The 11396-nt window shown below is 40.4% G+C and overlaps 1 protein-coding gene across 1 annotated transcript in view; it reads right to left on the reverse strand.

The window, feature by feature from the left end:
* Nucleotides 1–5324: 5324 nt before the first annotated feature.
* WHAMM (WASP homolog associated with actin, golgi membranes and microtubules) overlaps nt 5325–11396 on the reverse strand; it is a 26530-nt gene continuing 20458 nt past the window's right edge. Inside the window, exons 7-10 of the mRNA XM_007945174.1 lie at nt 10671–10757; nt 10330–10425; nt 7768–8251; nt 5325–5623 (exon numbers count right to left, since the gene is read on the reverse strand). Of these exons, the coding sequence (XP_007943365.1) occupies nt 5325–5623; nt 7768–8251; nt 10330–10425; nt 10671–10757 (966 nt within the window). The remainder of the gene's footprint in view (nt 5624–7767; nt 8252–10329; nt 10426–10670; nt 10758–11396) is intronic.

Raw genomic sequence — 11396 nt, forward strand, 5'->3', positions numbered from 1 at the left:
ATGGAATGACATCAAGTGTATCATCCTTGAAGAAAGCAAGAGGTCATTAAAAAGACAAGAAAGGAAGAAAAGACCAAAATGGATGTCAGAAGAGACTCTGAAACTTGCCCTTGAGCAGAGAGTAGCTAAAGCGAATCAAAGAAATTACAAGATAAAGGAAATGAACAGAAGATTTCAAAGAGCAGCTTGAGAAGACAAAGCCAATTACTATAATGAAATGTGCAAAGACCTGGAGTTGGAAAACCAAAAGGAAAGGACACACTCAGCATTTCTCAAGCTGAAAGAACTGAGGAAAAAATTTAAGCCTCAAGTTGAAATATTGAAAGATTGTAAGGGTAAAATATTGAATGATACAGGAAACATCAAAAGAAGATGGAAGATGGAATACACAGAATCGCTGTACCAAAAAGAATTGGTCAGTGTCCATCCATTTCAGGAGGTGGCATATGATCATATGATATTAAAGGAAGACGTCAAAGCTGCACTGAAGGAATTGGCAAAAAACAAGGCCCCAGGAATTGGTGGAATACCCATCGAGATGATTGAACAAATGGATGCCCCACTGGAGGCATTCACTCAGCTATGCCAAGAGATTTGGAAGACAGCTACCTGGCCAACTAACTGGAAGAAATCCATATTTGTACCCATTCCAAAGAAAGGTGATTCCACAGAATGTGGAAGTTATCAAACAATATCATTAATATCATATGCAAGTAAAATTTTACTGAAGATAATTCAAAAACAGTTGCAGCAATATATTGACAGAGAGCTTCCAGAAATGCAAGCGGGAGTCAGAAGAGGACATGGAATGAGGAATATTATTGCTGATGTCAGATGGATCTTGGCTGCAAGCAAAGAATACCAGAAAGATGTTTACTTATGTTTTGTTGACTATGCAAAAGCATTTGATTGTATGGATCATAACAAATTGTGGATATCATTGAGAGGAATGGGAATTCCAGAACAACTTGATTGTACTCATGAGTAACCTGTACATAGATCAAGAGGCTGTCATTCGAGCAAAACAAGGGGATACTGCATGGTTTAAAATCAAGAAGGAGGTGCATCAACATTGTATCCTTTCACCATTCGTATTCAATTTGTATGCTGAGCAAATAATCTGAAAAGCTGGATTATATGAAGAATGTGGCATCAGGATTGGAGGACGACTCATAAACAACCTGCGATATGCAGATGATACTACAACTTTGCTTGCTGAAAGTGAGAATGACTTGAAGTACTTACTGATGAAGATTGAAGACTACAGTGTGCAGTATGGATTACACCTCAATATAAAGAAAACAAAAATCCTCACAACTGTTCCAATAAACAGCTTCACAATAAATGGAGAAAAGATTGAAGTTGTCAAGAACTTCATTTTACTTGGTTCTACAATCAACACCAATGGAAGCAGCAGTTAAGATATCAGACGACGTATTGCATTGGCCCAATCTGCTGCAAAAGACCTTTCAAGTAATGAAGAGCAAAGATGTCTCCTTCAAGACCTAACCCAAGCTGTGGTATTTTTGGTCGCCTCCTGTGCATGTGAGAGCTGAACAATGAATAAGGAAGACCAAAGAAAAGTTGATGCTTTTGAGTTGTGTTGGAGAAGAATGCTGAGAGACCCATGGTCTGGTAAAAGGACTAACAAATCTGCTCTGGAAGAAGCACAGCCAGAATGCTCCCTGGAAGCAAGAATGGCCAGACTTCATCTCACCTACTTTGGTCTTGTCAGAAGGGACCATTTCCTGGAGAAGGATATCATGCTTAGTAAAGTGGAGGGTCAACAAAAAAGGGGAAGGCCCTCAAGGAGATAGATTGACACAGTAGCTGCAATGATGGGCTCAGGTATAGCAAGGATTGTGAGGCTGGCACAGGATCAGGCAGTGTTTGTTCTGCTGTGCGTAGGGTCGCTATGAGTCGGAGATGAGTTGATGGCACCTAATAACAACAACAAATAGTAAAGGTTTAAATTGCATTGAAGAGACTCTTGGTGCCATTATGGATGTAAAAGGCAATTCTGGTGTCAGCTCAGAAGGAAGTGAGGAGAGTTGTAACATCAGAGATGGCAGAGACATGGCAGGGAAATGGCAGCAGCAGAGGTACCAGAACTAACAGAACCAAAAGACCAGCATGAAACATTGCTGCAGGCTTCCTGGCCCATGGAGCAAGAGAGCTGAGTACTTTTGGGCAGGAAGCTTCCTGGCAGAGTGGGTTGCCTTTGGGCACTAGTTGGTAGAACTGAAGAGCTTTGTAATACTTATCGGAACCAGGCAGAGGCCAGGCTGGCCTCTTTGAGAGAACAAGGAAAAAGAAAGTAGGAGCTGAAGAGACAAGGAAGATGGGAAGCAGAGCTGCCCCATTCTCCAAGTGTAGGACCAAAGCCTCTGGGGTTTCAAAGGATGGAACCACCCCAGCATCAAAGAGTCAGATGTTCACCAATTTCATTCTGGAGTGTGGGGCTGCCGTACTTGAGTGCCAGTGGGATGGGGCCATATCCGTAATCCAACACTGAAGGGGTGGGACTGCCATGCCCAAGGGGCAGAAGAATGGGGCTTGTCAGGCCAAGGGGGTGAGGTCTTCACTCAGATGGTCTAGGAGAATTGAGCCACCCAAAGCCAAGGGAGTAGAGTTGCCATTTCAGTGAGTCTGGATAGTAGAGCTGAAACCCAAGGTCAAGTCTTCACCCAGAATCCAGAGAGCATGGCTGTTTTGGTTACCTAGTGCCGCTCTGACAGGAATATACCATGAATAGGATGGCTTTAACAAACAGGAGTTTATTCTTTTACAGTTTGGAGGCTTTAAGTCCAAATACAAAGTGTCAGGCTCTAGGGGCTGGGTGAAAGCCCCTCAACCTTGGGCTTCAACTCTGCCTCCTGCTCCTGGCCCATTGAAACTAGAGGCTTTACTTCACTCAGAAGCTGCTGACTGCTGAGACTGACAAGCCCAAGGTTGACAAGTAAAGGGGCACAGTCCTGATGTTACCAAACCACACAGCAGGCCATTAATTCAAGTCCATTGTTAGTCCCAAGGCCGGCAGAGCATGGCAGGCTGCTGAACAATGATACAGCTACATGCAGGGTTCAAGCATACCATAAGCTGGAGACCATTCCCAAAGCTGTTTCTTATATACAGGAAGTATACCACATACCCAAAGCAATTACTCAGCTGCTCCAATAGATTCCACCATGGAGTTAATTACCAATCTCACCATGGGGAATAACTACATTCAGCTGCCCAGCCACTCAACCAGGCACAGCCAAGTTGACACACACACTTAACTACCACAATGGCCAATACCCAGAGTCTGGAGGGCAGGGCATTGCCTAAATGGTCTCAAAGAACAGAGGATTATTTTTAAGACTTGAGAGCTAATGTAAATTGTGCAGCTGGGTTTTTTGACTTGCTGTTATCCCTTCTTTCTCTCCAATTTCTCCTATTTATAATGGAAACGTCTACTTTGTGCCTGCTCTAACATTGTACTTTGGAAGCAGGTTACTTGTATTCTAGATGCACAGATGAAAGGGAATTTTGCCCCAAGGTGCATTTTGACTTGATTTAAAACTTTTGGAATGACATGATGGGGTCAAAGTGTTTGGCTTGTGGCAAGGACATGGATTTGGGGGGGCCAAAGGGTAAAATATCATGGATTGAATTGTGCCCCCCAATATTTGTGTCAACTTGGCTGGGCCATGATTATCAATGGTTTAGAAGTAAGGATGTAATGTAAGATGTAAGTAATGATATGTAGGCAGATATGTAATATAGTGATACCCCATGATGTCACTGATGTGATAAACTGATCAGGTGTAAAAGGATTAAGATTAAGGATGGGTTGCAACACCCTTAAGGAGCTCTGGTGGTGTAGTGAATAAAGGCATTTGGTTGCTAACCCCAAAGTAAGCAGTTCAAATCCACCAGCCACTCCATGGGAGGACGATGAGGCAATCTACTTTCGTAAAGATTTACAGCCTTGGAAACCCAATGGGGTTTACTGTGGTCAGAATTGACTCGATGGCACTAGGTCTGGTTTTTGGGTTTTGCAACATTCTTAGTCCCATCACAGCCCTGATCCAATGAGCTTTCACCTGGTGTGTGGCCTCCAAGACCTTTCTATCTTACAAGAGAAAAAGAAAGAGAAGCTAGCAGAAAAGGGGGACCTACTACCATCATGAAAGAGCAGCCAGGAGTGGAGCATATCCTTTGGGTCCAAGGTTCTTAATAAGAGACACACAGAGAGAAAATCTTCCCCTAGAACTGGCACTCTGAACTTGGACTTCTTGTTGTTGTTATGTGCCGTCGAGTAGGCCCCGACTCACAGCCTCCTAATTTGTAAGAGAATTTGTTAAAGCCAAAAAAAGAAATTGAAGTAGGAAGTCCTCTGGTCTATTCTTTGGACTATTCTTTGGAATTTAAGGAGGGGGGGGGATAGATTAATTTTGTTCCATGGAAACCCAGGATTGACATGACAAAGAGTGTAGGTTTTGATGTCTGTGGGGACACCGAGCAATTAGAGAAAGGAACAGACTGCCTTGTATTGGCTTTCTTCCCCTTTCCTTGTTTTAACCTGAAGCAAAGAGAAAAGATTTCCAGCATGAGACTTCAGTTCCTGATGGAAACAACTATTCCCCCACTCTTAGTACTTGCTTAAACAAATGTTTAGCTGAAATACTATTAAAAATTTTAAACCTACCCAGGCAGGGAGAGTTTTGCTTTAGAAACCATAATGAGTTGATCACATCAGTTAAGATACTATGTTCTCATTGCCTCATGAATGACACTGATGCATTCATTATAAATAGTTCTTTATTATAAGTTTATATAGTACTTGATACATAAAATAAATTTTATTTAAAACATTTAAAATTTCTGAGTATAAGCAATTCATTCTGATTATTGCTAAAATAATGTTCACATTCAAACTTTTAACTGAGGAAACTACTATTTCAAACACACAGGACACTGTCAGTAGTCTAATAATGCTGTTTACCATAATAATGTAAACTTTTTTTCAGAATCAGGGAATGATTCTAGATTATCCATGGTGAAAAATACTTTTCTCTTATGCCAGCAATACAAACTCTGGGCTCTTATATCCTAACTCTGGTTTGGTATGGGAAGTCACCACATCTCTACTTCCTTCCCTGATTTTAAGAGCCCCGCATCAAAGAAAAGCTGCAACATCACACAAAACCCTGCTGATGTCTCAGGGTGTTAATATGGCCTGACAGAACCCTGTACACATGCTTTTCAAGAAAAGGCCTTGAGCCTCTCTCTCTTCATTCAAGCACATTGTGATAGATGCCTTGTCCTTGGAGAAGAGCTTACTGGTCCCATTCACCAGAGCTCTGCTCAATGCCGTCCTCCTCCTCCTCGGAGTCAGCAGACACTTTCTTGATTCTCTGGAGGGCTGCCTTAATGCTCCTCTCAAGCTCACTGGTTGGTTTGTTGCTGGGGCCCGGGCCGATGTTTGGGCGTACTTTCTTTAGCTTGACTCCTTGCCTTATGGCAGCCAGAATGTGCTCATTGACTGAGGTGCGGGGAGAGGGCAAAGCAGGTACTTCTACTTTCTGGAGAGGGCTTTTGCAGCTCCTTAAGGAGGCCAACACTTCATCCATAGATCCTAAAACAAAGTAAAGAGAGCAAGTACTACCAAGAAGACAGACCCTCTCTCCCCCAGATGCCAGAACATTGTCATCTTAGTTAAAGTTAAGTCACACACCAGTTAATGTCATGATTTAAACAACTAATCATCATTCCATTAAACAGATGCTTTGATTATCTGTTAGACAAATCAACCATAAGCTCCCTGTTTGAATCCAGGATAGTTTAATAGCTAATATTTTTCCTTGGCCATTTACTTTCCACTAACTTCTTCAAATCCCTAGCAGCTTAGAGGCACAGCCATGCAAACCTTTTGCTAAAATAATTGTTTTTCAACACAGATCCATTCTTTTTGTGTGATTCTGAAGAGTTATGGATGTCTGGGATGTCAATAATCTGATCCAATGCACATGACTTTGGTGCCTTTGAAAGTGTATTGCCTTCATTTCCTTTATAAAAATCTTAAAAAAAAAAAAAAAAATCACCCTAATGGATCTCTTTAAGTTCAGTCTTGGATGTTAGTGGGTGAGAACTCGTTCTATGACAACGAAGTGAGTAGGTTTCCACACATGAAAAGGCTTACAGTAAAACTTTAATCAGTAGCTCAATGAGCCAGGGAGGGGGCGGCACTGGCACATACTTCTGCATCTAGCGGGTTTCATTCCACCTACATCACCCTAAGGTGACTTACATGTTCTAGTGTTGAGGGTGTGAAATGCTGTCAAAACACAAATGAGATCAGAGTTTCAAGGCCTTGGTGAGAAGAAGCTATTTTTCACTTTTCTACCACTTTGAGATCACTGAGCAGGTAAAAATCTTTATCACCTGCTGGAGACAGGGGCATGACTACGGCCACTAACTGAGAAATCTTCTAGGTAAGGTAAATGATTAAGTCATTTCTAGTTCAGGATTTAAAAACCATGCTATGGCTAAGAAAATACTATTTCACTTTGGCTTTAAGCCTATAACTTGCTATTAGAATTCCCTCTGGATGTCACCAGACTAAGTTTCACAATCAAGGCCATGTTTTGGTGCTAATTCACATTTTCTTATTCTTTTTAGTGAAGTGAGGAAGTGCATGTGAGTTGAACAGCGCTTCCGAACACTGCTGTGCGTGAAATTCAGGCAAGGAATAAGGCTCCAAAGATCTGCCTACATCCAAATTCTGATCTAGGCACAGATTTGCTTTTCATTTACCCAGTGTTGCTGGGTAACAGAGACAGACCATTTGGTCTTCCATTTAATAGTGTGGACATTTTCATGTGTACCTGGTTCTAAGTCCAGTGAAACCGTGAAGTCAAAGTAACCAGAACAGCCTGGAACTGTTCTATTTCTATCACTCACATCACCTATTACAATAACCTTGCATGTTCCAGGTGGAGGTGCTTGAATGTATTTATTAAATAAATGTATACAGCATCTGCTAGAATTTATCTAAAACACACATGCACACACAGAAACAAATCCCAAAGCAGTAAGCTTGGAGTCTGGGCAGATTTAGGCCAATCTCCTAAATAGTCAATATCTAAAGCCATAATTATAATCAGAACTATAACCTTTATTAAATAAAAGATTATTCAGTTGTATTCAGTGTATTATACTTGCCAAGCAAAAAGTAGCCTGCTCCTTTTTTTTCTACTTTCTGGATAGGGCTTTTGACCCACTACATTTTAGAAAGATTTCCAATAGTCTACTGGTCAGTTTGCCAAACAGCCTTCTACATTCTGGTTAATATTCTTCCACAATAATTCCTAACCAACATTCTGCTTAAAATGCAGTAATTTAATTCTGTAAATGATTCAGAGATGCAATAGTAAGCTTAATTCAAAGCAGTGTTGAAAAATATTCAAGTAACAGGAATCAGATGCATACTGCTGTCTTAAGAAACCTGAAATAAGTTGATTCTTTTGCAGCCTCTTTAACAAGTTACGTAATGATTAAGTGTGTAGAGATTTTTTTCTCAAGATGAGTTAGCATTTATCAAACTCAGAACACACTAACTTTGCAATAAACTAGTGATATGTAAAGCGCAAATACTGTAGTATGTTAAGATTGTAGAGAATTCTGAAAATGATCTTGATTTTAAGATACCAGCTTTTAAATCTAGAATGCGTTAACAGTTTACAGCCCATGGAGAGAAGAGAGAGAATTCCAGCAGATTACCTGGGCATTGAAAGCTTTCAGAGGAGCCATGAAGTCGCTCAGGAAGTGATTCACAGACCAGAGCAAGTGGCTGATCATCTTTTACTGAAGTCCTGAAGTGTAGGTTCCGATGAGTTGCAGATTGAGAAGAAAAGGGCAGAGCAGGAAGAGGTGGCGGGAGAGGAAGTGGGGGTGGGGGTGGAGGAGGTGGGGGTGGCAGAGGAGGTGGGGGTGGTGGTGACAATTCCTCACTGGATTTGGAGTGTGTGTGGTCACCAACTGGAACAAAAATCTGGATAGGGATATTTCCAGGACAGTCTTGACATGAAGGGCTTTTCACAGTACTAACTTTAGATAAGGAAGTAGTTCTGGTTTTCCCAGATGACGGATGAATTACTGACACAGTCTGCGAAGCTGGTGAGGATGTCTTCTGGGAAAGTACACCTGACAGGTTTGGAGTCACAGCATCGGAGCAAGTTTTTATTACAGACTGACCTGGACATTTCTGAAAATGAAAAACTGTCATGAGAAACTTGGCACAAATACAAACCATCAAAATGCAGTAATTATCTATAAATAAGTCTAAATAAAAGAACACATAAGAGTAACTATGCACAGGCTGTTCTAAGTCACAAAATGGCTCCTTCTCACTTTGTACAGCCACCCTTGCCACTAAATCTATTTTTCACATGCTAAAAAATAAGCATTTGTATCCTTTGATCAAGTAGTATCTACTCTGTAATAAAATATATATGGATGAACATATTCATCATTATGTTTGGTATGAAAAATCAAACTAAATACCAGTGATAAGAAGTTAGTTGAAAAACTGTGGCAAATTTATTCCAAATTATTAAGCAGCCATCAAAAATCATAAATAGTACAGAATCTGTGAAACATCCTGAATAGATGATATAGTGTTCAATTAAAATAACAGGATTCAAAATAACATACATTATAATTATAACCACATGAAAAGCAAATCTTTGAAAAATATCAGTAGACATCGAAGTGAAGAGTGATAAGAGTTATGAGTGTTTCTTTAATTTTTAGACTTTAGAATTTTCTTTAATTTTTAGACTTAAGAGTAAACTATAGCATTTAAAAGCATACACTTTTGAAGTTCTTTGCTCAAGTATTAATTTAATAAACAAACACCTAACTTTACAAAGTTTATCCTAAGGGGAGAGCCCCTAAAGGCATCACTGATTAGCCAAAAGAACACATCAATACAATACTATGTAGCCATCACATGAACTAGATTTACATATATTAACGTGAATATACCTCAAAAACATAATTTGAGTGAAAGAAAAAACTAGCAAAAGGTACATAAAATATACTATTGATGCAAATTTAAAAACACAAGTACAGTTCATGATAAACTCAGAGTATCTCTCTCTCCCCCACATCCTTTTAAGTCTTTTCAGAATAAAAAGCAAATAATGACAAGCACTGAAGTAGACACTAGTCATGCAGCTACCATCTTCCCAAACCAAACTCACTGCCATTGAGTCAGTTCCGACACATAGTAACCCCCAATGGGTTTCTGAGACTGTAAATCTTCATGGAAGGAGACCACCTCATCTTTCCTCTGCTGAGCAGCTGGTGGGTTCGAACCATGGACCTTTTGGTTAGCAGCCAAATGCCTTAACCACTATACTATCAGACCTCCTTTACCATCTTAAAGCCCTTTATAAATAACAAACCAGTACAGAGAATCTCAGTACCCCTGGGCTGGAGGGCTCCTTAACTCCAGTGTCTGATCTTCCCTTGATGTCAGGGTATCCCCCAACAACAAAAGGGTCCCCCACTTGGTGTCCTGGCTGCATGTTGCTGTGACTTTGACAGTTATATTCTGCCTTATACTGTCAGGCAGTCTGTCTCCCTGAGAACAAGTAAAGCCCCTTCTCTCATGACAGCCCTTCAGGTATTTAAGAACAGCTTCTTTGGGCTCAACAAGTATCATGTACCTACTCACTCTCTCCCCCATTCACTTTTAACGGTCTGGTATGTAGTGATTAAGGTATTTGGCTGCTAACCAAAAGGTCCATGGTTCAAACCCCCAAGCCATTCTGTGGAAAAAGTTGAGGCAGTCTGCTTCTGTAAAGATTCACAACCTTGGAAACCCATTGGGGGTTGCTATGAGCTGGAATCAACTCAAAGGCAATGAGTTTGGTTTTCTACTTATGTCACAATGCTTCCTTAATGACAGTTTAAAGAACTGTTTATTGAGGAAAAAAGCCAGCTGGAGTTGAGGACAATTTAATTATTGTCTGTTTTCTCTGCTGGTCTAAACCACGGTGGCCATGGCGAACACTACTTGATAAGGACAGAAGAGCATGAACTCACATGTGTTACATCAAAACCTCATTCTTTTAAGTCTTTGAAGTCTCTCCCCCATATGATATACTAATATATATATATATATGTTAGATATTTGATTTCTAAACCACAAATAATGGCATTCTTGAAAAATTTTGTGTCCTAAATTCATAATATCTGAGACTTTGCTTCTATGTCAGGTAATCTTCATTTATTTCCCCAGAAAATGCAGGTGAGATGGTTATTTCAAGAACTTACCTCTTTAAATGCTCTCAATCGTTGGAGTGTTTTTTGGCGTTCTTGGTTTATCCATTCTTTTTTCTTTCGCTCCTCTTCTTTCATCTTGTCTCTTTTCTGTATTTAAACATAGACTTGTAAATTTCTCAAGATAAAAGTCTTGACAAAGAAAGGAGTTGTAACCCCACATTATCACACCCACCCCACCCCTGCCTGCTCCTCAGGTGCCAGGACTTGACTGCACAGTTGCCCAAGAGCAAGGCTGCCAGCTGCAGGCCCAGGTTAGGGAATGCCAATTCCCAGGAGTGCAGGCCAGTGTGTCACATGATGCAAACAGAAGACATTTTTCTTCAGCTACTCACCATCTGAATATTATGATGCTGATGAAAATATTTTATACTTTCTTCAGCCTGCTGCAATCTGAGCCGATGATTTTCTTTGCAGTGATCCTGGTAGAACAATAAAATCACCTGTGTGGTTTTTAATATTGCCATGAGCCATAGCATAAAAGGTTAAAAGAACAGAGCACTGCATTTGCACTACAGTGCAAAGCATTCTGTAACATGAGTTTCTGGTGTGCTTGGTGGCACTGCCTCCATAATCATGTTGAAAGGGCTGATTGGCTACTTGTAGGAATATAATTTGTTTTTGGTCAAGAGGACCATAGCTGTGATTTAGTGCTTGGAGAGATGAAAAAGTAAATCCTCCATCCACGTGGAAATGAGAGGACATAGAAACAGTTCCCCATTCTTAGAGCAATGTGTCCTAAGAATCTGTTTCAATACAGTTGTTTTAAATACATTTCCCCATGTTATAAATAGTAATTAGATTTCCAAACATACCCACATAAGCATATCCAGCCCACAAATACCTGAACAATTATATATTATGGAGGGTGGCTAAGCATAGGTAAAACAGAGTTTTCTCATGCTTAGTCACCCTCCATAATCCTTAATCTATGTGGAAAATAATACAGTAATAATAATACAAACATGTTTCACGTTCCAGTGCCTAAGGTACTTGACTGCTAAACGCTAACCAGAAGGCTGGTGGTTCAAACCCACCAGCCACTCCTCGGAAGGAAGGTT

The sequence above is a fragment of the Orycteropus afer genome, unplaced genomic scaffold (genome assembly GCF_000298275.1).
Source record: "Orycteropus afer afer isolate SDZICR_OR568_19922 unplaced genomic scaffold, OryAfe1.0 scaffold00132, whole genome shotgun sequence".
In the NCBI taxonomy this organism is placed as follows: Eukaryota; Metazoa; Chordata; class Mammalia; order Tubulidentata; family Orycteropodidae; genus Orycteropus; species Orycteropus afer.